General features: G+C 42.5%; 1 protein-coding gene and 1 pseudogene across 2 annotated transcripts; both read left to right on the plus strand.

Annotated features, from left to right (window-relative positions):
- Positions 1-1,028: 1,028 nt before the first annotated feature.
- LOC307221747 (phospholipase A2 inhibitor NAI-like) lies at positions 1,029-8,637 on the plus strand (annotated as a pseudogene). The gene is made up of 5 exons (XR_013844040.1): positions 1,029-1,191; positions 1,650-1,764; positions 4,933-5,111; positions 6,220-6,364; positions 8,081-8,637. The product of XR_013844040.1 is annotated as a phospholipase A2 inhibitor NAI-like (transcript).
- A 9,041-nt stretch (positions 8,638-17,678) lies between these two features.
- On the plus strand, positions 17,679-24,188 carry LOC307222665 (phospholipase A2 inhibitor gamma subunit B-like). The gene is made up of 6 exons (XM_079988102.1): positions 17,679-17,835; positions 19,459-19,559; positions 20,178-20,294; positions 20,496-20,648; positions 22,510-22,644; positions 23,366-24,188. The coding sequence occupies exons 2-6, from the start codon at positions 19,511-19,513 to the stop codon at positions 23,512-23,514; spliced, it is 603 nt and encodes a 200-aa protein (XP_079844228.1). The 5' UTR covers positions 17,679-17,835; positions 19,459-19,510; the 3' UTR covers positions 23,515-24,188.
- Positions 24,189-25,985: the final 1,797 nt, after the last annotated feature.

A 25,985-nucleotide genomic window follows, 5' to 3' on the forward strand; every position in this document is an offset into this window, starting at 1 on the left:
GGTGCAACAATGAACATCATTGGACGACATTGCTTCTTTCGCTCTTTCCTCACATGCATGCTTCTGTCCCCCCATGAAAACATCAGAAAGGAATGCTATGCTGATATGGCACCTCCATTTTTAATAAAAAATACTCCGACAATTTTCTGAATTAAACGAATTCATTTTTTTCTGGAATCAACCTAGCAAACTACATTTCACTAGCTTTCTGGGCTTTTGCGGCCCATGAAAGCTCAAATATAATGTGGAAATCAACAGTTGCGGAACAGAGGGACAAAGTGTAAATAAAAATGTATTGTTGATCACTTCTCTCTCTCTCTTTAATAATAATAATTTTAATCAACGTTGGCTGGGGTGATGTGGCCCTCCATCACTGTGACATGGTTGAAAAGCAAGGACATCTGGGAGCTCATGGGAGCTATTCACATCCAGCAGCAAGGTGTTGAATCTCAGATGTTCTCATGAAGAGCAGGGAGGGCAGGGAATGGTTCTTAAAAAGTCTGGACTGAAGTATAGCAAAAATTCACAAAACTGTGTTTGTCCAAAAGCTGGCTGCAGTGGTAGCAGTCATAGGAGCCAACTCCTAGGGGCTGAGGGGTCTTCGCCTCCCAATAAAATATTTGAGGGGCCCACACACCCCAAGTTAATGGATATTGCCATTAAAATGGCATATGTGTGTGTGTGTCATGTCATGTGATCAATTACCCCCAATTTTATTCAAATTGGCACCCCTGGTTGTTGTTGCATATTTCTCACATTCACTTGGATGTGACCCTCGGGTGTTTGGCAATGCTCAAAATGTGGATTGCATTGCACGAAAATAGAGAAACATTGGTACAGATTTCTCAGTTGGCTTTCAACTTTGGCAGCAGGACAGAGAATAGGATTTTTATTTTTTTTAAAGTGCCCTTGCCCTTTCTGAGAACTGTTTGCTCAACTTTGTAGGACACCCTCAGCTGAGTCACACAGAGCCAGTGGCTTCGCTAGATTCAGAAGAGCACTTTGTGCTTTGAAAGACATGGTCTGTAGCCCACAAAAGCTTCTGCCCTAATAACCTTTTTTAGCCTCATTTTTGTTATAGGAGACCCCTGTGGCTACTCCTCTAGAAATTGCTGGTCCCAGGCAAGGAGACCTCGAGATTCATGGAGACCCCACTGCCTATCTTCCTCCTTTCAGTTTTCATCACTACAGGTGAGTAGATAATGCTAAGAAACCATTGAGGCTAATGGGTTTACAAGCCTTCCAAGAATAAATTAATTGCTACATCTCTTAAGAAAGGTCCATAGAAATAGAAATAGGCTGTGTACACGTCATACATTTAGAGGGTGCTGGGAAATGTAGTTCTGTGATGGGGAAACTACAGTTCTGAGAATTATTTGGGGAAAGTGCACACTTGAAATGTGCTTACATGCCTGCCGTTTTTTTTGCAGTCTGAGATATTTGAGATCTGAATGATTAGTATCTGTGCCAGTGTGTAGCCATAGGGATAGTATTGGCACTGTGTCACATGAAGAGTTGCCCGTACATTATATTCATTGAGTGCACAATCTCTCTCTGCACACACAAATAATTGAGCTGTACACTGTAGAGCAATCCACATGCCATGTCTAACACATCCAGGTGATACTTTTTCTTTACCCAGTTTTTAGGGGCCTCTCTGGAGTGTGAGATTTGTGAGGGCCTTGGGCACTCTTGCAGTGGGCCTACGAACAGATGCCCCCCTGGTTTCGACAGATGTGCCGTTATGCTGTCAGAGACTAGTGGGTAAGTCCATGGCAAAAGCTCAAGGACCGCCTCTTTCCATACAAACCTACCCAGTCCCTGAGTTCATCTTCTGAGGTCCTCCTCCGTGTGCCTCCTCCTTGAGAGATCTGGAGGGTGTTGTCATGGGACTGCCAAGGAACGCCTTTGAGTTGGGGGGAAGAGAAGAGTCAGAGCGGGTATAGTCAGAAGGAGACAGAGAGGAAGTGACAGAAGGGGGAGAAGAAGAGAGCCAGGAGGTGGGAAGGCTCTCCGATGCTGAAGCAGAGCCCCAGCACCGCACAGGGAGTTCAGGAACAGACAGAGAGCCTATGCCTGTCCCTTTGGCACAGTAAAGGAGAGGGTTAAAGCGCAGGGATCAGAGACATCCCCTGCCTTTTCTGTTGGAGGAGAAGCAGGAGAAGACCACTCCCCGAATCTGAACCGGACAATTTGGATGCATGATTGTACTGTGCTGCTAGTATATATGTAAAATAAAGAACTGTAACTATCTTTCTGAGTGAGCAGAGGGTGCTTATTGCAAAGAGCATACACAAACCATCACAGGTGTCAGTGCAAGAATGGGCCTTCTCTGCAGTGGCTCCCCATCTGTGGAATGCTCTCCCCAGGGAAGTTTGCCTGGTGCCTTCATTACACACCTTTAGGCTCCAGGCAAAAGCGTTCCTTTTTAACCAGGCCTTTGGTTGATCCTATGCCCTTTTAAAATGTGGCTCTTTTTTGGGGGGGGGGTATTACTGGGTTGTTGTTTTTATTTTGATTATATATACAGTGGAAACTTGGTTCTTGAATGGCTGAGCTGACGAACAAATCGGCTCCCAAATGCCAAAAACCCAGAAATAAATGTTCCTCTTTTCGAACGCCAAACGTCAAAAGCCAAACGTCTTTCGGAAGCCAAATGTCTGACGCAGCTTCTACTTGAGTGTAGGAACCTTCTGCAGCCAATTAGAAACCAAACGTTTCAGTAGTCGAACGGACTTCTGCAACGGATTATGTTCGAGAACCAAGGTACCAAGGTACATTGTGGGTTGTTGCTTTTTAAAATCTTTTCTGTGAACCGCCCTGAGACCTCTGGGTATAGGGCAGTATAATAATAATAATAATAATAATAATAATAATAATAATAATAATGGCTAGGAAGGAGACTCTGACTAAGCATTGGGAACAACTTTCTCTTGGTAATAGCTGTTTGACAGTGGACCAGAAGGTCCTGGTCTCTGATCCACTGGAAGTTTTTAAACAGAGGTTGGATGGTCATCTGTCAGGGACTCTTTAGCTGAGATTCCTGCAATGCAAGGGGTTGGACTAGATGGCCCTTGGAAGTCCCTTCCAACTCTACAGTTATATGATTCCATGGCACTAACTGCCCCCCAAAGAGGAATGAATCCAGAATCTTCCCAGTTTCGTCTTGCATTGGCTGGACTGGCTTCATTCTTCACACTAACTCCACAGAGTAGGAGTCTAAGCCAATTGGGGCAATTGCTTTGGTTTAATTATGAGTGGGGTTATGTGTCCTAGATGCCCCCATTAGCACAGGATTTCCTTATAGCTCCCTGCACTTCAAAATACAAAAGCTTCTGCTAAGCATGAAACACGGGAAGAAAAGCCATTTCCCCAACTTGAGAGACATTATCAGTAATTGTAGCCTAGGCGGCATGGGGACTGAGACATTCACCGTGGTATAAGCAGAGGGACAAATCTAGTTTTGTAGTTAGTTTTGGTTTCTGACTTTTAAAAAAAGAGCTATGAAACAATATTGTATCAAGTAAGGTTGCTCCAAAAGTGTAAAGTGGGCTTTATCCAGTGATGTTCATTTAGAATCATAGAATCATAGAATCATAGAGTTGGAAGAGACCACAAGGGCCATTGAGTCCAACCCCCTGCCAAGCAGAAAACATCATCAGAGCACTCCTGACATATGGTTGTCAAGCCTCTGCTTAAAGACCTCCAAAGAAGGAGACTCCACCACACTCCTTGGCAGCAAATTCCACTGTCGAACAGCTCTTACTGTCAGGAAGTTCTTCCTAATGTTTAGGTGGAATCTTTTTTCTTGTAGTTTGGAACCATTGCTCCGTGTCCGCTTCTCTGGACCCTGCTAAAAGTAATGCTAAATTAGTAATGGACCTAAGTCCATTGGACCTAAATTAGTCCAAGTAATGGACCTAAATTAGTCATGTCCATTCATTTCAGTAAGTCTAATCTCAGTAGGAGTAACACTGGATTAAAATCCACTGAAGTTAGTGGGCAACAGATCTCCTCCACAGTACTTCTCAGCTGTAGCTGAAGAGGCTGGATGAAAATAAGAGAAGTGGTAGATTTAAATTATCTGGAGCCTCAGTTCCATGCCACTAACATCTGCCATCCCAGGCGGAATTATGGCATTGTCTCCCTCCCACTTTATTAAAAATGTAATTTGACCTTCCCTGCAAGGAACAATAATGGCATTCCTCTTAATCTAAGAGGATGGATTATGCCGAAATGGCAAAAATGTCCGGAAGAATCAGAAAGACTAAATTTTAATAAGGAATGGGGGAAATTTATAATTTATCTTTAAAACCATTGTAAACAGTTAAAACCATTAGTAGGATTGGAATAACACTTGTAGTTTAATGGTGAATGTTGGACACAATGGAGATGCAAAAGATTTGGGTTATTATAAGAGATACAGGAGGAAATGATTAACAATAGGACCCACAAAGGGAAGGAGGGAAGTCCAGGAGATTCTTTGGAATCTTGGTTTTTTTGTTGTATGTTGGATATGTGATTGAAAAACTTTAATTTGAAAACCAAATAATTTTTTTTAAGTAATTGCATTCCTCCTAATGACCTGGTGGGCCACCACAGTGCCTTAGAAGGAATGCTCCATGATATCACATGGGACATAGGGGAATGACTTCATTCTGAGATCCTTGATATCATCTTCCATCAGCTGGGGCAGAGAGCCTTTCCCAACCTGGTGCCCTTCAGATTTCCTGGACCAACCTCCATCAGTCCCAGGCAGCATGGCCAATGACCAGGGAGGATGGTAGCTGCAGTTCAGAAACCCCAGGTTGCAGAAGGCCACAATAGCGAGAACTGGGCTCTATGGACCAATGATCCAATTCACATGAAGTGACATGACACTTACCAAGGATGCTGAGAAGTAGGGTCAATACCATCGTGGTCCTTTTTCAGACATCTTGTTTCCCTTTTGATGCTTACAGGAACAAAGTTGAAGGCCATTGTGAAGAGTTGTGTGCCATCCAGTGCCTGCAACAATGGCGTCACCGTCCTCAATATGGGCCAGACAGGAAGAGTAGTGACCCAAGTTTTCTGCTGTGTGGGGGACGAGTGCAGGACGATGACCCCCACCTGTATGTTGCTGCTGTTCTCCTCTTTCCTTTCCTCTCTTTATCTTACTACCTTTAATTAGTTTTCTTTAAAAACAGCAAACAACCGAACCCTAAATCTGTCCTATTCCTCTGCTCCTTGACTCACACCACACTCCAGTTTAATGAGCTCACATTGGTGTGCTTCATTTATTTATTTGCAGTCCATTCAAAAACAGCAGGGGAATCCCTAACGCACAAGGAGCCCTCCCAATTCTATACAATTAGTTTTAAAAAATCTTTCTTCTTTGCCCCCTGGGAATTGTATTTTTTATTAGAGAAGAACGAGCTCCCTCTATATCTATTGTAAGAATTGTCAATCTTTTTGGGGGGCAGTGAGCATACTCAGGACTTGGGGAAAGGGACATGGGTGACAGCCATAAATGGCTGCCATAGGGATGTGGACTGGCACAAAATGGCTGCCATAGGGATGTGGACTGGCACAAAATGGCCTCCTTGGAAGAGGCATGGTATGACACAAAATGGCAGCCACAAAGGGAGCATACCACAAAATGGGACAGACATGCCCCCACCGCTCCATTGACAGGGAAAAGGATTGAAGGGAGGGAGGCTATCTGATCCTTGGATCCAATGACATGTGGAGATGTTTAAGGAAGCATGTTCAATGTAGGGAAGGCTGAGCCAGTGCAAGCAGGAACCAAGCAGAAAATCCAAACCGTCTCTCCTGCCTGTGGGTTTCTGAGGAGATATTTACAGAGTCCTTTTGGGGCACCATAGGAGATGCTGGCAAACACTTTAGCCCTTGTGAGTACCAGGCTGACCACCCCTGCTGTATTTGAATTGATAAATGACACAATTTGAGGTCTAAAGCAAAAACAACTGGTACAGCTTTTATTAAAGTCCTCACTCTTTCCAAAATTTGTACGCTTGTTTTACAAGACCGCAACATGTGCCAGTAGGCCCCATTAATTTAATACTTGAAGAAAGTCTTGGAGATGGCCTCTTTCCCCCTCAAATATTCTGAATTGAACTCATAATTGGTGAACGCCTCCACCCCACATGAGGAACTTAGAAACTGGCTGCTCAAACAGGGGCTCAAACAGTGTTTTTCTTTCATCCCAAATGTATGCAGTGACGCCTGCAAAGCCAAAGCCGAATGGCAAAGTTTGCCCAGCCTGCTTATGCTCTGCACAGTCTTGAGTGTGAGGAGGAGGAAGAGGTCAAATGTTCTGGGGATGAGAACTATTGCCTTGCCTTGTCTGGGACTACAACTGCAGGTAGCTGAATGCATAAGCATATGCAGAAGCAAATCTACACTCCACACAACAACTCAGACTGGTCTTTATTATTTCACTACTTCAGTCAGTACCGCTACATTCTGAAAGGTACCCCATACCTCAGAGGTCACCAGCCCTTTTGGACCAGTGCATACATTTTGAGAGAGTGCTGGAGTGCCAGTCACAAAATGGCTGCCATGGAGTAGGCATGGCATAAGACAAAATTAGAGAGACAACCATCCCCAACGACTTTATATTTACCATGGGAAGTCAGCTACGTCCTGCTGGTCTTTGTTATGGTGATCACACACACACACACACACACACACACACACACACACACGTTGTTGCTGTCTCATAAAAACAGCAAGCATTCCTCAGTACCAGGGACTACATGCAGGTCTTGCCATAGGAAATTTCTAATTGGGGATTTGTCCAATATCTCCATGGGTTTTTCCTGAAATGGCTGCAGCCAACCAGCAAGAGAGAGACAAAGGAAAAACTGATTTGTCCGATCTCTCCTGCTCTCTCACTGGTTCAATCTTCCTCCCTCCCTGCATATCTGCTGCCCAAAATGGCTGCTTCTGACCAACAAAGCACAAACAAGCAAGGATGTAAAGAAGTGGGCAAACTCTTGATGTTTGGATATCTGAATCTGCAAAGTGTATAGCAAGGGTCAGTCATAATTATTTACATTCCAATAAGTGAATTTTCACATAGTGTGAGGGGATAGCAGAACCTGAGTCTATACAAGATAGACACACCATTCTAATTTCACAGAAATTATTTAGAGGAGCACCTGCACTTTTGCTCCATAACTTCCTTTCTATGAGGGCTAGATACTTCTTTTTAATAAATAAATAAATGAAAGCTGGTTTCAGAGCTGTTACCACATAAAATAAAGTACATTCTCAAGAGACTACACCATAAGATGCTACATCAAAAACAACCTGTTACCAAAAAATGTAAAATAATTTTGTTTTGTTATGAATACCAAACAAACCCATATTTAATCAGGAATTGCCATCCTGTCATATACGTAACAAATGGTCATGAAATGGAAGCAAAAACCATAAATTTAGCTACACCCAAAGATATTCTTCATTCATGAGTCAATTTTTCAGAAAGAATGATAAACATTACTTTTAAAAACCATTAAAACTAAAACTAAAACTGAAGGGCTCCTTTCAGCCCCATGATATGGCCAAACAAGCAGCTACTAATAGAAAAATTATAAGTGGTTTATATATTCAGTCTGTATTTGAATATATCAAAAATTGATAAACAACACAATTTGATGTCTAAAGCTAAAACTACGAGTACACCTATTATTTCAGAAATTTCCTGCTTCACCTCTTCTCCAAATTTGTACGCTTGTTTTACAAGACCACAACAATCCTTGAATTCTAATCCTTGAATTAATGTGGAGGGCAAAAGATTTTGGATGGTGCTTTGATGACATCATGCAGACTGGGCAACAAATTTGCATGTATGATCAGTGCACAGCCCACAATAAAGCACTGTGGAAACAGAGTGTGATAGCCTCATCCCTCTCTGTCACACACAAGATCAGGAAAAGATGGATCTAGATCCCTACCTCCTCCCATCTTCTCTCAGTCAATACCGTAGAAGATGGGTATGTGGTTATCACAGTTCATCATATATTTCCCTGGTATTGATTGTTGACTGGTGATCTTCTGCAATTCTCTCTTTTAGGAGCCTTAGTTGTTACAACGATCATGAAGGGCTGTACGAACTCCGCAACCTGTCAGGAACTGAACAAGCATTCCGGCTCTTTCTCTGGGATCAGTGTTGTCGCCTTAAGCAATTGCAAGCCAGCTAACAGCTCTGGAGGCCACGGGATCGTTCCAGAATCATTTGGACTATTTTTTGCAACCCTTGCTGGGCTCTTGTCCGTGATGCACCTTCCAAGATGGGGCTAGAAAGCCCACTGCCTTCTCAGAGCTCTTCTCGGCCACTTCTGGGCTCCACAGGTTTTGCCCCCTGGGGCAGAGGCTGGGCTGTTGTGACCCTTGCTTGGGGCTCTTGGAACCTATGAGGACTGTAGGCTTTTCAGAGAAGACAGAACCTTCAGCCTACACTAGGGTTGGGGAGCCACACTTGTGAGGACCAAATGTCTCCTCTCTCTATTTCAGCCTCGGGACTCCCCCCCCCCCCCGGTCACATCCCTCACCAACTGTGCTTTGCAATCTTCTCTTCTCTTCTCTTCTCTTCTCTTCTCTTTTTATTAAAGATTTTCTTGGGTTACAGAAGTACATGCATCATCTCTAGTTTCAGATCATAAAGTCTTTTTTACAGCTCATTTATATTTGATGTGAGACTTTGATGTTGTGTGTGGTATCAGGTTGGGGAACAAGATAGGTGGGGAGAGAGAGGGGTAGTCAGTTTTTATTCTTTTACATAATGTAAGTGCGATGTTTTTGTGTCCGTGTCATGTTGGGTATGTTCTTTTTCTATCCATTTAATAATTTTCTTTCTTTTTTTTTATTAATTTTTTAGAAAATTTTTCTTTTACAAATTTAAATAACACATTCGTATCCACTATAATACAAAATCCTTTTGGACTTCCCCCCGCTCCCTCCACAATCCTCATAATTTTAAATTTAGTTCACATTTCCTTTGTAATTGTATTGCCAGTTAATAAATCTTTACAGCTCTTATCCCTCTCACAATACCCTTTCTCATCACAAAGCCTCTTTAAATCCAACTAGCGTTGTCTGTTCATCACAAATATTTTCCAGATAAATCGTAAAATTTCTCCAGTCCTGTGTGAACTTGTGATCTTTTTGGTATCTAATTTTTCCTGTCAGTTTATCTAATTCAGCAAAGTCCATCAGTTTCCGTCTCCATTCTTCCAATGTTGGTAATTCATCTTGTTTCCATTTTTGAGCCATTAAAATTCTTGCCGCAGTCACTGCATATTGAAAAAGTTTATAATCACTTCTATTAATTTCTCTTCCTGTAATTCCTAACAGGAAGGCTTCTGGTTTCTTCACAAACGTGTATTTAAACATCCTTTTCAACTCATTATATATCATTTCCCAGAAGCCTTTTACTTTCTTACACTCCCACCACATATGATAAAATGTGCCTTCCCTTTCCTTACATTTCCAACATTTGTTACATGTCTTATACATTTTTGCTAATTTTACGGGAGTGATATACCATCTATATACCATTTTCATAATATTTTCCTTTATTGTCATGCATGCAGTGAATTTCATATTTTCCTTCCATACCTTCTCCCAATCTGCTAACTGTATATTATAACCAAAATCCCTGGCCCAGTGTATCATAACTGATTTAACTTCTTCGTCCTTTGTTTGCCATTCCAGTAGCATTTTATACATTTTTGACAATACCTTATAATCATTATTAATTATTTCTTTCTGAAATCTAGACTCTCCTTCAATATATTTCCTCTCTTTACAATCCTTCTTAAACATTTCATTTGTTTGGAAGTAGTGCAACCAATCATATACATATTTTTTAACTTGTTCATATGGCTTCAATTTCCATTTCCTCCCTTCTTTAATTACAATGTCTCCATAAGTCATCCAATCCTCTCTCATGTTTGTCTTTTTAACACTCATGACCTCCAGTGGGGATAACCAATGAGGTACATTTGGTTCCAAAATATTTTGGTACCTATCCCATATTTCTATAAGGGCACCTCTAAAAATGTGGTTGGCAAAACTTTTGTGAGCTTTCTTCTTTCCCAACCATAAATAGGCGTGCCAACCAAACCTATTGTCAAACCCTTCCAAATCCAATAACTTATTGTCTTTTAGTGTTATCCAATCCTTTATCCAACAGAGACAAGATGCTTCATAGTAAAGTTTCAGGTCCGGCAGGGTGAAGCCACCTCTTTCTTTCGCATCAGTTAGTAATTTAAATTGTATTCGTGGCTTTTTGCCCTGCCAGATATATTTTGAGATCATTCTTTGCCAGTCTCTGAAGATCTTTGTCCCCTTGATTATTGGAATCATTTGAAATAAAAACAACATCCTTGGAAGCACACTCATCTTGATTGAAGAGATTCTGCCCCAAAAAGATAGTTTCATCCTACTCCACACTTCGAGGTCTCTCTTAATATTGTTCCAAATTGTCACATAATTGTTTTGAAATAAGTCAATGTTTTTTGGGGTTAACCATATTCCTAAATATTTTACCTTCTTCGCCACTTCCATCTCTGTTTCTCTTTGCACTTCTTCTATCACACTTTGATCCAAATTCTTCACCATAAGTTTAGTTTTCCCTTTATTTAATACAAATCCGGCCACTCTTCCAAATTGATCAATTTCTTTTATAACTTCTTTTAGACTACTTGTCGGGTCTTCCATCGTGATTACCAGATCATCGGCAAAGGCTTTAACTTTATATTGGTTTTGACCTACTGTTACCCCCTTTATTAATTCATTTTGTCTAATAGAACTCAGCAGGACCTCCAGAACCATGATGAATAACAGTGGTGAGAGAGGGCATCCCTGTCTTGTACCTTTCTTTATTTTCACATCCTCTGTAATTACATTATTTACTATCAATTTAGCTCTCTGCTCTGTGTATATTGCCTTTATACCATTATAAAAGTCTTCTCCCACTTCCATCATTTCCAAATTTTTCAACATGAATTCCCATGAAACATTATCAAACGCTTTCTCTGCATCCACAAACATTAAAACGGCTTGTCTCTCATTACTGGCAGTCAAATATTCCAAAATATTTATTATATTTCTTACATTGTCCTTTATATGTCTGCCAGGAAGGAAACCTGCTTGGTCTTTATGGATATGTTGTTGCAATATCTTCTTAAATCTTGTTGCCAAAATACCCGAAAAAATCTTATAATCTGTGTTTAGCAGAGATATCGGTCTGTAGTTCTTCACTTGTGTGAGATCAGAGTCCTGTTTTGGTATGAGTGTTATAAAGACTTCTTTCCATGTTTCTGGTATATCCTGTTGTTTCAAGATATTATTCATAACTTCTTTAAGTGGTACCGTCAAGGAGTCCCTCATTTCTTTGTAATAAGTTGCTGTAAATCCATCTGGTCCTGGTGCCTTCCCTTTTTTCATCTGTTTTATAGTTTCTACTATCTCCTCATTCTCTATTGGGGCATTCAGTCTGTCTTTCATTTCTGTCGGGATCTTTTGCACCTTTTTTCCTTTCAAAAATTTCTCTATCTTCTTTATATTGTTTTTCTCTCGTTTTGCATATAGGTGCTTGTAGAAATCCAGAAATCCTTTTCTGATACCTTTTGGGTTCTCTATTTCCTCGCCGTCCACGATAATTTTATTAATTGTACCTTGCTCTTTCCTTTTTTTGATTTGCCATGCAAGCCATTTTCCAGGTCTGTTTGCGAATTCAAAATTCCTTTGTCTCAGTCTTTTAATGTTCCATTCAACTTCTTTATTTATGATCATGGCGAACTGTGTCTGCAAAATTTTAATATTTTGTTTTATCTTGGTGTTATTTGGCTTCTTAATTAACTTTTGTTCATTGTCCATTATTTGTTTTAGGATTTCCTTCTTCCCTTTCTCTCTGTTCTTATTTTTGATCGCATTCTGTTGGATGAAGAATCCCCTCATTACCGCCTTGCTTGCATCCCAAACTGTGCTAATCTTTGTGCCTTTATTCATATTATCTGCAAAGTACTCCATCAATTTTTCCCGAGCGTCTTGAATGATTCTTTCATCTTCCAAAAGGTAATCTTTCAGTCTCCATCTAAATGTTCTTTCTTCATACATCTTTATCTCCATTTTTATTGGATTGTGATCCGAAATTACTCTAGGTTGGATTTCTATTTGTTGGATTCTAGTAGTTAATTCATTCGAGATCCAAATTTGATCTATTCTTGACGTGGACTGATTCGGTTCCGAATAAAATGTGAACTCTTTTTCTAATGGGTGTCTGAGTCTCCAAATGTCGATTAAATTGAGATTTTGCACCAATGTGAAAAAAGTCTTCGGTAGTTTCCCTTCTTTACTATCACTTTTTTCTCTTAATCTATCCATTTCCGTTGAAACAACTCCATTCATATCTCCCATTATTATGATTTTTTGATCCATATATTCAAACAGTCTTTCTTCCAATTTCTTGTAAAAATCAGTCTTATTTCCATTAGGTGCATAGATCCCGACAATTATTAATTTTTCGCCCTGCCAATTGATCTGTATTGCAATTATTCTTCCTTCTTCATCTTTGAAGATCTGTTGAGCTTCTATGTTTTTCCTTACATACAGGACTATGCCTCTCTTCTTTTCTTTATCTGAGGATATAAATTCATTACCCAATCTGTTATTAATCAAGATTTTTTTATGCTTCTTTGCCACATGTGTTTCTTGTAGACAGATGATGTCCAAATTTTTCCTTTTTAAATATTGTTCGATACTGTTTCTTTTCTTCTTATCATTCATCCCATTAATATTCCAATTCCATAATTTCAATGCCATGTCTTCCAGTGATTAAAATATATAATTTGTTTCGAATTATCTCTTTATACTTCCTCTTTTTCTTCTTCCTCCTCTTCTTCTTCTTCTTCTTCCTTCTCCTCCTCCTCTTCATCCGTCTCGCTGTTCTTTTTAGACTTCCCCTTTAAAAGTTTTCCTCCCATCGGGTCAGCTCCTCCTACTGCACCTTCTTCCTCCTCCTCTTCTGCCATCAATTCTTTGTAACGTCTCTGAAACTTACTTGTTTCTTCGGGACTTGTAAGTCTGTGTCTCTTGGCTTTGTATACAAAGGAAATCCCCTGAGGGAATTCCCATTTAAATTCAATCTTGTTTTTCTTCAAAATTTGGACCAATGGTTTATATGGGTCTCTCCGTTTCAACAATCTGACCGGTATATCTTTGAAAATAATTATATAACTCCCATCGATATTCAATCTCTTCTCTCTGTTTTTTTGGAGTATTAAATTCCTCATATCTTTATCTTTGAAGGTAATCAAGCAATCTCCTGTAACTTTCCTTGTCTTAGTTGTCCTTACTCTCATCCTGAATGCGTTTTGAACTCTCTTCTCTACATCTTCTTTTTGTAATTCCAACCATTGAGCAATTTCCGTTATTAATTTATCTTTGATGTCTTCTCCTTGAACCTCTGGAACTGCTCTCAATCTTAGGTTCACCTCCCGTTGTCTCAATTCATTCATGGAGATTGCGTCCCATAACTCCTCCTGTGTTTTGCTCATTTCTGAAATTCCCGCTTTCATCTTCTCCTCTTCTTTTTTAACTTCTTTTATCTCCACTTTTGTCTTTTTTAATCCTTCCTCAACCGACTGTGTTCTCTTACTAACTTCTTTTATTTGACCTTTCAACTCTTTTACTGTATCATCAATCTTCTGGTCCATTTTACCTATTTTGTTATCCACCTGCTCAATTCTAGTATCTACATGTTCTAATTTATCCTCCAAATTCTTTTCACTTTGTCTAATTTCTGCAAACATTTTTGAAATTTCGGCTTTGAAATCTGCCTCAGGTTTTGAACCTCTTCTTTCTCCTGGTGTTCCTCCTTCCCCAGCTTTCTTCTGTGGGTGAGACATTTAATAATTTTCATCAGCAGTGAGAGAGGTTGGGGGTGGGCAGGGCCTGGCTGGGTGACCTTCAGTTGATTGCAGTGGGTTTTGTTTGTGAGAGGGTGGGGTTGTTGGGTCAAGTTAGCCATATCAGTTTGCATGCTGTCAGTGGGTTTATGTTGTCATCTTGTTGGGCTGTGTGTAGCAAAGGGGAGTCTCACCGGGGTGAAGACATCCTTTTCTTATTTGTCCCTGTGTCTGTTTCAGTCCACACCCAGCCCAAAGTGCACACCAAGATACCCAAAACATTACTAAGTTCCTCCTCTGGGCTCTGAGCCTAACATCCTGATTCCTACAGACAAGGATACCATCAAAACTAAGCCCATTAGTGTATCAAAGCAGGCATATAGGAACATCTATGAAATCATAGCGATAGCAACTTCCAATTAATTGAAGGGTTACCTTGCCAAGAGGGCTTAAGCACAGCTTCCAGAACAGTTCACCTTCAGTACAACACAAGCCTTCCCTTGCCTGATTCAGATAACACTTTAAACAGGCTTGACTGCCTCCAAAGAATCCTGGGAATTTTGCTTTGTTAAGAGTGCTGGGGGTAGTGTGGAGCTACAGTTTCCAGAGGGCTTTGTCCGTCAATCCCACCTCCCAAGGAACTCTGGGAATTGCAGGGCAATTGCTGTGCCCGCAGTTTGCAGATAACTTTTTCAGGAAATAACCGTAGTAGGAGATGAAGTTACTGAGCATACTAACACATTGCTGGGCCTGAATGGTATTGTTATAAGAAAAACTGCTCCCTTTGCCTTGTGGGGTATTCCAGAGCCCATGCAGAGTCCTTAAGTGGGTTCCCTATCAGTAGATGAAAATAACAGAGGCCAACCAGAGTATATTGAAAAGCAAAGCGGCTAGTAAGCTTGATCTATGTTCATGGAACTGTTGCAACAGGGTCCCCACTCACCACATGCAGGAGGGAGGAGAACCCTGAACAATGGTGCACAAGCCCTTATATAGACTTTTGAAATTGCCCACCCGTAGCCCAAGACCACCCCTAAAACATCATACATACATCACAGAAGGAGGCGGTCTACAGCAGAAACCCTGTTTGCCAGAATACCTGATAATGGCCACTCACTGCATTACCAAGGCAGCCTGGCCATTCTTTTGTGATGCTTAATACTTTAGCTCCTGAATCCAGGTCACAGGCTCACTCTATTCCTGCACAAATATGCCCTTAAGACAGGATTTGCAAGCAAAAAGACATTGGGAAAGCTTTCCCATTTGCCTCCCTTACTGCAGAGGAATATTTGAGGTCATTGGGAGAGTCAAAATGGCTTCAGGATAGCTCTCCCATACTATTTCAGACACATGGTTCACATATTTAGATGTGTGCATTTATGAATATTTATTCTACACTTGAGACCTTAAAATTCTTATAACAGTATCCACTTGAGAGTTTTTTAAAAAAAACTTCAGATGTGAATATTGTCAATATGAACTGCCAATACCGTAATGCCTTTATATAAATCATACTTGGGATACTGTATACAGCTGGGGGTCACTGCATTGCACGGCACTGCAATGGATGTCAACCATAAATTAAAGAACAGAGCCTTAACAACAAATAAATAGGTAAATGTCTGCTTAATGATTCATTGCTGGTAAATTCCCCTGGTTGATGATTTTGTCATATGCAAATATGCATTATGCAAGTTTCGGGTTGCACAACTCAGTATTTGACTTTGCAGTGCTCTGTTGCTGTACAATTTAATTATGGGTCTGTGATACCAATGTAAATATTTTTAGCCATTTTAGGGAGATTAATGGCACAATGTGACTGAAGGGCAGAAAGGACGATTAAAGCCATTGTCATGGGCCCTTCTCAGGGTGATCCTATTTTTGCAGACTATGGGCACATCCCTATGCGCATATGAGCCAACTCCTAGGGGCCAAGGTCCCTTCACCCACCATAAAATATTTGAGGGGACGAGGGGGGGGCAAAGTTGATCGGCATTGCCATTCAAATGGTGTGCATACCACCATTTGAATGGCAATGGGGCTCACCTGCCCCCCCCCCAATATTTTATTCACGCTGGAGCCCCTGCTTTTGTGCATCCAACACACATTTAAAGCACCTAACTTCCCAAAGAATACTGGGAGCTGTAGCTCTGTAAGGGGCAACTACAGTTCCCAGGATTCCTTGGGGGAAGTCATGTGCTTTAAATGTTCATTGGATGTGCTTCAAATGTATGGTGAGCAGGTTTCAGCTGGTGGCAATTGACCAGGAAAGAGATCTTTTGGGTCATGGTGGACAGGTTGATGAAGACTTCGATCCAGTAATTGGCAGCTGTGAAAAGCAAGAATGCCACTCTACGGATCATCAGGAAAAGGACCGAAACTGCCAACAGTGCAATGCTTTCATTCAAATCTATGCCATTGCTACATTTGGAATATTGTGGCCACGTCTCAGAAAACGTATGCTAGAGCTGGGGAAAATGAAGAAAAGGCCAACCAAAATTATTCAAAGGCTGGAGCAACTCCACTAGGATGGACATTTGATGACTTTTTCATTGAGTGAGAGAGGCGAAAAAAGGTAAATAAGATGAGTGTATGATAGCATACCCCTCAAGTGTCTCAATTTTCCTAGGACTTCCCAAAATTTGATCCTGATTTGATGTCCCATTTCCCCCCTCCAGCACCACCACTAAGCTCGGGGGGGGGGACGAGCGCATATTTTGGTGCCATGAATCAGCTGGCTGCACCAAAAGACGCATGCATTTTGGTGTGGTGCACTCACGCAAGCCAAAAGACCCACATATTTTGGTGCAGCATGTCTTGGTTTTCATCAGAGTAATGTTGGAGGGTATGGACACTGATTCTTGATACAATGTATTGTGCATTATGCAGAGAAAGATAAGAGTCTCAGTCTCTCTCTCTCTCTCTCTCTCTCTCTCTCTCCCCCCCCCCCCCCATAGTACTAGGACAGGGGATAGTCCAGTGAAGCTGAATGCTGCAATATTCAAAACATAGAAAGAGATGTAGTTGTTTTTTCTCACAATGCAGCATTAAAACTATGGGATTCCACAAAATGAGGTGGCTGCCAAGTTGGATGGATTTAGAAAGCAATTATACAAAAACGTGGAGGACAAGGCAATGAGTGGCGGCTAGTCCTGGCTATATGCTTTCAGAATCAGTGAGAGTGTGCCTCTCTGAATGCCCTTTGTTGGGGAACAACAGCAGGAGAGGGCTACTGTGCTCATGCTTTGCTTGTCCGTGTCCCCCAAGCATCTGATTGGCCATGGTGGGATACAGAATGTTGGACTGCATGGGCCTTTGGTCTGATCCGTCAGGGCTCTTCTGATGTCATTAAGGCATTCTACAGCCTCAGTGCTGTGACAGAAAAAGTCATGCTAGCAGGGAGGTGATGGGGGTTGTAGTCCAAAACATCTGGAGGCCAGCAGGCTGGTGACAGCTGCTCTAAAGACCCCCACAAAGTCCATATGTGTCACCCAGAATTGGCCTAGAAGGGAAGATGAGTTGGGATGCTGCTTCGCAGGTGGTATTTCAGGGCAGCCCAAACCACACAGACAATTTTTCAGGTGGGTTTTGCACAAAGGTAAGCCTTGCAGTCAAGTCACAGCTGTCCAGGTGAAGCAAAACAAGAGCACACCAAGGAGTTTTGACGCATCACCTCGTGCTCTCCCTGAAAAGAACAGCAGGTTCCCGCCCAGAAATTTATTTCTTATTTCCTTCTTCGTTGAAATGGAAGAGAGTGTCCCAGCTGGGTGATGGATAGCTGGGAGGAGAAACTGAGGAGGAAAAAATGACATTGCATCTCTACTATAAATAGCCCGAGGAATGGTGCACATTCACTCAGCCTACGCAGTTGACCTTTGGCAAGGATCGCCTCTCCTGCAGCTGCTTGGAGCCCCAGGTAAGCTCATCCTTCCAAAGAACAACGGGACCTGCCTTATACTGAGCCAGACCATTAGCCCATCTCTCTCAGTGTTGCCTACACTGATTGGTTTCAGCTCTCCAGGCTTTCAAGCAGAGGTCTTCCCAGACCTCCCTGGAAATGTTGAGGACTGATCTTGTGGCCTTCTTTGTGTTTTTCATGCGGTCTACCACTGAGCTTTGTCTCTCTCTTTCTTTCATATCCTTCCTTTTCTCCAAGGAACTCGTAGTTCACCCCCGCCCCCCCCAAAAAAATTTTATCCTCACAACAACCCTTCGGAGGTAGGTTAGGTTGCATGGGTTACCAGTTTGCTAGCAGGCCAGGTTCAAGATTACTGTGTTAAATCACAAAGCCCTAGAAAACTTTGGCCCACTTTGGTCCCAAAGTACCTTAAGGACTATGTGATTCCTTAAGTTCGAACCTTGATCTTTAAGGTCTAATGTTGGCCCACTTTGGGTGGTCCCACATGCCAGCTGGCCTTTAAGGTAAAGGTAAAGGGACCCTGACCATTAGGTCCAGTCGTAGCCGATTCTGGGGTTGCAGTGCTCATCTCGCTTTATTGGCTGAGGGAGCTGGCATACAGCTTCCGGGTCATGTGGCCAGCATGACTAAGCCGCTTCTGGCGAACCAGAGCAGTGCACGGAAACGCCGTTTACCTTCCCACTGGATCGGTACCTATTTATCTTCTTGCACTTTGACATGCTTTCAAACTACTAGGTTGGCAGGAGCAGGGACTGAGCAACGGGAGCTCACCCCGTTGCAGGGATTCGAACCACCGACCTTATGATCGACAAGTCCTAGGCTCTGTGTGTGGAAAGTCCCTTCACTGTAGAGTTCCCTGCCAGCAGCTCTGTCTACTTTCAAATGTCTGCTGAAAACCATACTGTTTAGACACTCCTTCTGAACGTGAGATTCTTTGCAAGCACCTTTTACAGATGTGTTTGGTATTCTTTCTTTCTTGTTTTCATTGCAGCCTTACATTTTTAGGCTGCATTCCGCCTTGCTCTATGAAAGTGCAGTCTATAAACAGTTAAAGAAACAAATAAATTCAATGAGAGGAGGCAAGGCAGTGCTGAGAGTGCAGGGGGCTGTCTGGGTTGATGGCAGCAGCTCCATGGGCTGCAAATTTGGAGCTTCTCCTGAATTGTGGCTGCTCTGTCACATCATGGTAAATGCAGCTCCAACCACCAGGAGGGGGCCACCATTGCCCCATGCTCCCATGGATTTAATAAGTTGGTTGTTGTTTTTTTTTTTAAAAAAAGGACCTGGGTGTCACTACTGAGGTGTTACTGCTGTGCAGCACTTTGCACACGATGGAAAGATTGCACAAAAAACCTGGTGGAATTTTGTTTCTTAAGCTTTGGACAGCATTCACCATCCATGCCAGCTCAGGAAATGTTAGTGTCTTGATTTATAATGGTATGCTACCACTTCCCCTTCTCCTTCTATGGCACAATGTAATGCTCCCCTGCTGTAGTTTTTAGCTTCAATTCATTATGCTTTAATTAAACTTTTCTTAAAAAAGAAAAAAAAAGATGGTACATAGAGTTTATATATAATTAATTGGTTGCATGGTCTGTTTATTTCTGATCTCCCTTCTAGACAACTCTGGTGAACTGAGTGTTTTGCACCTCTTTGTAACAGAAAAATCACCATGTGGTCTCTCCTTGGCTGCTTCCTCCTGGGTGCTTTCCTAGCTACAGGTGAGGAGATGTCTTACCAGTTTATGGGACTGTTCTGGGTTCTGCAAGAGTTGGTAGCTGCTGAGATAACAACAAAAGCCAATGCTTCTTTTTCCAGAGTCAATAGATTTGCTGATGGCATAAAACTAACATCTCAACCCATTCTGAGAAATCTGTGCAAGAAACTAGCCACCATTCTGAATATTTTGAATGTTATTCCCAGGTGGGATGGAGCATGGAATGGGACCAGAGAGATGGATAGCAAACCAACAAGTTCTCAACCAACAGCAGAAATGAAGTGCTCTCCAGATATTCCTGGACCCCCAGCTTTCATAAACCCTAGTCAGCTTAGTAATTGATCAAGAATGAAGGCAGTTGTAGTCCAAATCATCTGGAGGTGCCCTATTCCAGAGCCACCTATGTCATGAAATATTTGGCTAAAGCAAAGCCAAAAAACACATGGCTTTGCTTGTGTTCCTCTCATATACCCCTTGCTTTTGCCAGATTCTTCCTCCTTTGTCATTTATCTGTGACACTCTGTAAAGTGTGGATTGCATAATAATGGCAAAAATAATCATCTAAATTGTGGTGGGCACAATTCTATGAATGGTAAAAACAGCTAAGTGTTTGCTTTTCCAGGTACTTGTCTTCAGTGTGAGGTGTGCTATGGCAGAGGCAGCAACTGTACTGGTGAAATGAAGACTTGTGGTGCTGGTCAAGATACCTGCATTATCAGTCTGATGGAGTATTCACAACGTAGGTATTCTTGAGAGTCTTGGGCTGAGATATCACATAGGTGCTATGCTGAAAATTTCATATGTTGACTATTCATTGGGTGGATGTGAATGAAGCAAACCCCTCACGAAAACTATGTCTGTGTAGAAATTTCTTCAACATTATCAGGAGGGGGCTGCCCTATTCTTGACTCAACCTTTCCCTTCTCAATCACCTGTGCAGCTCCCGTGACAATCACATCTGTCGCTAAGGACTGTGGCTCATCCAGCTTCTGCAAAATTGGTGCTGAAGAGATAAATCTTGGGAGTGGAATGCAAGTGAGATCAAATATCGTCTGCTACGAGGAGAATAAAAGTGGAACAGTCTCACTTCCTGGTATGTACTGTCTTGTCTATGAGATCTAGAAACTTGCATGGCTGCTCTCTAATTGTGACCCCTAGTTCTCCAACATAGCTACAATTCCCAGAGTGGTTTAACAGTCTGTTCCTCTTCTTAGGGAAATCTGAGAACTGTAGCTCTGTGAGGGGAGTACAGAAGTTACCTAGCAACTCTCAGCACACTTAGAAACTATAGTTCCCAGGACTCTTTGGGGGAAGCCATGACTGTTTCAAGTGTTATGATACTGCTTTAAATGTATAGTGCAGATGGGACCCTAGATTCCCAGGAAAAATAATGGGCTCAGCCTATTATGTAGGAGCAGCCAATGTAGAACCCTACTGACACCAGCATTGCTGCCACTTACCAAGATGGTGGCAACAAGGTTGGGATGGTGCAGGTGCCCTGATGGGGGAGCATGGGCTTCTTCTCCTGGTATACCTGCACATACCCAACCTCACCACAGCCCTGACCCACCAGCCCTGCACAGTACTAGTAAGCATCAGCAACAACAGTATGGGGTTGATGGCTCCACATCAACACCCTCCCACTGCAGCCACTTCTGCTTATAAGCCTTACACCCTTGGAGCCATCTTTAAGAACTCAGCAGCCACGGTAAGCCTCCTTTCACTGAACCGAGAACTGACTGGCAAAACAGGAACTCAACTTCCTAGTGGAATTAAAATAAAATTGCCCAGTGGAGTTAAATTTAATAGACTGGGGCATCACACTGAGACAGATTTCTAATTTGCCAATACCCTCCGATCTGAATGCTTTGCCCCCTAACCCCAGGGATGGAGAAACTATGCCTCTGCAGTTGAAGTTGGACTTCAACTCTCATCAGCCTCAGTGGGCATGGTCAATGGTCAGAGATGTTAGGAGTTGTAGTCGAGCAACACCAGAAGGACCCCAGGTTCTCCACCCTGGCTGTAACTCTGTGCTTGTTTGTTATCACTTCTCAGTGGGGAGGGAGCTTTAGTCCATAAAATCTTAAGAACATAAAAAGAGTCCGCTGGATCAAGACAATGGCCCATCTAGTCCAGCATCCTTACAATCACCAGCTAGGTGCTTGTGAGAACCCCCAAGGACCTGAACATGAGAGCACTCTCCCCTCCTGTGGTTTCCAGCAAATGGTATTCAGAAGCTCTGAGGATGGAGATAGAACATAGTCATCATAGCTAGTGGCCACGAGAACTTTGTGGTCTATGAATTTGTCCAATCCTCTTTTAAAACCATCCAGGTTGATGGCCATAACTGTCTCCTGTGGCAGCGGGTGGCACTGTGGTCTAAACCACTGAGCCTCTTGGGCTTGCCGCTCAGAAGGTCAGCAGTTTGATTCCCCGCAACAGGGTGAGCTCCCATTGCTCTGTCCCAGCTCTGCCAACCTAGCAGTTCGAGAACATGCCAGTGCAAGTAGATAAATAGGTATCACTGTGGTGGGAAGGTAAATAGTGTTTCCATGCACTTTGGTTTCCATCATAGTGTTCTGTTGTGCCACAAGCAGTTTAGTCATGCTGGCCACATGACCCAGAAAGCTATCTGTGGACAAATGCCAGCTCCCCTAGGCCTGAAAGAGAGATGAGCGCTGCAACCCCATAGTCACCTTTGACTGGACTTAATCATCCAGGGGTCCTTTACCTCCTTTACCTTTTTAATGCTTCATTTTATATGTCCTGAATCTTTCAGCATACAAATTCAGAACATTAATATTTAGTATTTAATTCCTTCTGGCTTTATTTTTCATCAAAAGAGCTGAGGATAGTGAAAAAACTTGCTTCTTCCTCAGCCCCCTATTGTTTCAGAGTTGAGGCCAGGCATTGGTAAAAGACACCCGATGATGACCTTCCATTTCTCTCCATAGTGCTGTCACCACCAGACACCAAACCCAATGGTCTCCAGTGTCCTGGCTGTGTTGGGATGTTTTCCACCAAGTGCAATGAAAAGCCTGTTGCCTGCAATGGAGAAGAGACCAAGTGCATCAACATTTCTGGTAGAGGTAGAGAGATTCAGTGTTTTCAAAATTGTCTTTCCATCATCCTGATCTTCAAATGTGCTGAAGAGTGGGGTAACCAGAGTGATCCCCATGGCAACTCCATAACCACCTGGTTTAGGTAGGCTGCTAACCCAGCAGTTCGAAAGCACGTCAAAGTGCAAGTAGATAAATAGGTACCGCTCCAGCAGGAAGGTAAACGGCATTTCCGTACACTGCTCTGGTTTGCCACAAGTGGCTTAGTCATGCTGGCCACATGACCCAGAAAAACTGTCTGTGGACAAACGTCGGTTCCCTCGGCCAGCAAAGCAAGATGAGCGCCGCAACCCCAGAGTCGCTTGAGACTAGACTTAACTGTCAATGGTCCTTTACCTTTACCTTTTTAGACTAAAGCAGCTATTCTCCAGTTTTCATTCTTCTCCAAATTTTGCATAGAATCCTCAGCTTTTTAAAAAAAAAGTACCTGTAAAGTATCTGTAAAATTCATACAGATTTTTTTGAATTTTAATGCATTGAAAAAGATCTGCAGAATGACACAGAAACGGGGGGAAAAGCTTATGAATACATGAGATGATAACATGAACCAGAAATTGACTGTGACCCATCCATTGCTAATCCACATTTTCTCCAAAATTTCATTTTAAAAGGGTGGTGGCAACTATAGTGGGCAGAGAGAGCTGTTCATTGCAGGTTTGATACTGACCAACATGTTGGCCATTTCTTGCAGTGGTTCAGACCATGGATGTTTCCTTAAAGGGATGCGCTACTGAAGCTTCCTGTACCATGCTCAAATTGGGGCCAAGAACGTTTGCAGGAATCAGTACGGATCTGGCTACGGCTGAGTGCAGTGCAGCTGTTTCCACCAAAGCTCGGTAACCAGCTGACTCTTACATCGCAGAATGTCATTGCCGCACCATCTTTCTTATCTAAATGGCTTGCCCTTCTTCACATGCTGACTTTCTTATTGATTAGTTTATTAGCTTCTCACAAAATCAAATCAAAAAATAAATAACTGAAGAACTTGATTATAAATAAATCCTTGCAGTGCAATACCTGTGTACTTGAGGCAGCATATGCTCCTTTAGAATGAATCCGCCAATATAATAAAGAGGGAGATATTTTGTGTATGGCAGTTTAAACTCTTCCTTGAGTTTAAAAATCAAGTGGGTAAAAGACCAGATCAACAGGGAATCACATTGGATATTCTCTCTGTGTGTGCGAGATTCATTTGTTCTAGAAACAGAGAAGAATACAGAAGTTTCAAGAAGTAGCAGAATGCTGAGATTGTTTTGTCTATGCCAGAACATTTTCTGTGGGAGCTTTTTCTTTGGACATGTGCACTGTGACCGGAAGCACTGATAACAACGGTTATGTGTAACTTGGTATAACTTGTTGTGAGCCTTTTACTTACACCTTGTGATGAGAGAAGCAAGGGAGTGTCTTGGCCTCTTGTTGGACTCTAAGCCTGCCTTGACAGTGGTGAATGTCTGTATATCTTAGCTGCCAATATGCTTTTATGCCTGTCAAGTAAACCTCTACACTTGACTGAATATTTAAGTGTTTATTGTCTACTACGTGTACCTTCAACCCTGAAGACGCTTCCAAGGAAGGAGCTGCGTTGAGATGTAACTCTGCTGAGTATGGATACTGGCACACACACAGTGAAAGTGATGCCGGACCCAATCCTTCTAAATCATCCATCAGAGGTTGATGGATTGATCCAACAAATCAAAGGTAGCCATGAGACTTAATAATAATTTATGGAAGGAAATGTCCCAACTTAAGAGGGAAGTATTTTCAGTGGAAATTCTCTGCAACAAAATTCTGATGGAATGGGGAGAGCCACTTTTTTATTACAAAATGTGCATCTGAGCATACGCAGGATGTACTTTCTCAAGAGTAACAAAATGTATGTGTGTGCCAAGCGTCCTTAACCGTGTGCAGAGTGTCTTTGATCAGATATGATCCGGCCAATGATAAGCAACATTCGGAGAGCTGGTGGTTAACCACCTCTGAAATACAGGTTTCCATCGTATATCAAATGGTCTCCAAGGTGGGCTAACCAAGGTGGGCTAACTGGCAGTGGTGGGCATGTGTGACAACAGCAGCACTCCAATCAGTGTCAAAAGGCTCGGGGAGGCCGTTTAAATTTCCCACAAGTCCCTGGGCTAAGATATGACGCCACAGAGGCATTGTGGGAAATTTAAATGGCAGCTCCCAGAACCAACTGCCTGGTGCTAATGGCAGGAAGATATTTTGAAGAAGTTTGCTCTGCTGGAGAACAAAGTTCCCGGAAGGTGAACGTTGCTGACATGAAAGAAAACTGCCAAACTGCAGACAGGCATCAAAAGCCTTTTGTGCTGGGACTCTTCAAACCTGATTATGAAGAGGAAGCAAAACGTATATAAAAAAGTGAGAGCAAAGGAATTTACACCACCAGCCCTACACCCCTGTGGGGATTACTTAGAGCGACAGAGGTGTGTACAATTATTCAGGGATGTGGAGAATGTGGATAGAGAAGATGGCTTTAAACCATGATTTACTCAGAGTAGACCCTGTGAAGATCTGATAAGATCTTAATTGCACTGGCCATCTAATTGCTTTATGGCCCCAATTAGCCCCAGTGGTCCGGCACGCTCCCAGCCAAGCTGCGCAGACCTTTTTCTTCTCCGGTTTCGTCTAGCAGAGTAAAAAACACAGCGGATCAAAACTGTCGCAGTCTGCTTCAGATCCAGACAAACACACGACGCACCTGTGTGTGTCCAAATTTCATCAGTTCTTTATTGCAGCAAATATTTACAGCTCAGCATTTCCCAAATTCTCCTGGACTGCTAGCATTCATGGCTTCCGTCCGTCTCTCTCAGAGACACAGAGAGAACAACAAGTAGAGCTCCTCCCTCCTTCTTCCGAAACGTCAGAGAATGGGAGGCACACTCAGAACAAAAATTAACCCAGTAAGTTCTGAAACCCAACACCCCCTCTTGCCTCCATTCCTGACAAGACCTGTGGATGTACCTTTGCAGACCTCTGTGAGATCAATCCCTTCCCCAATGCCTTGCGCCCTCTCCTGGCGTTCCTGTCAGGCATCTGTGGAACATCTTCACAACTCTCAGATTCGCACTGTGCGAAACTTACCCACGCACCTGTGGCCTGATACCTCTCAGGTGGAATTCCCTTCGTTGTGCGACTGGACCTCCTGGGCACAAACTCAGGCACTGCCTCTGACTCACTGTGGTCAGCAGGTGTGTCCCTTGCATCCTGGGATTCCCCCTCTGACTTAACGCGTCTTCGAACCCTTGGAATTACCCTCACAGGAGAACTAGGCTCACTCTTGGGCTCCCTTTTTA

The sequence above is a fragment of the Podarcis cretensis genome, assembly GCF_951804945.1.
Source record: "Podarcis cretensis genome assembly, chromosome: 8".
Lineage (NCBI taxonomy): Eukaryota > Metazoa > Chordata > Lepidosauria > Squamata > Lacertidae > Podarcis > Podarcis cretensis.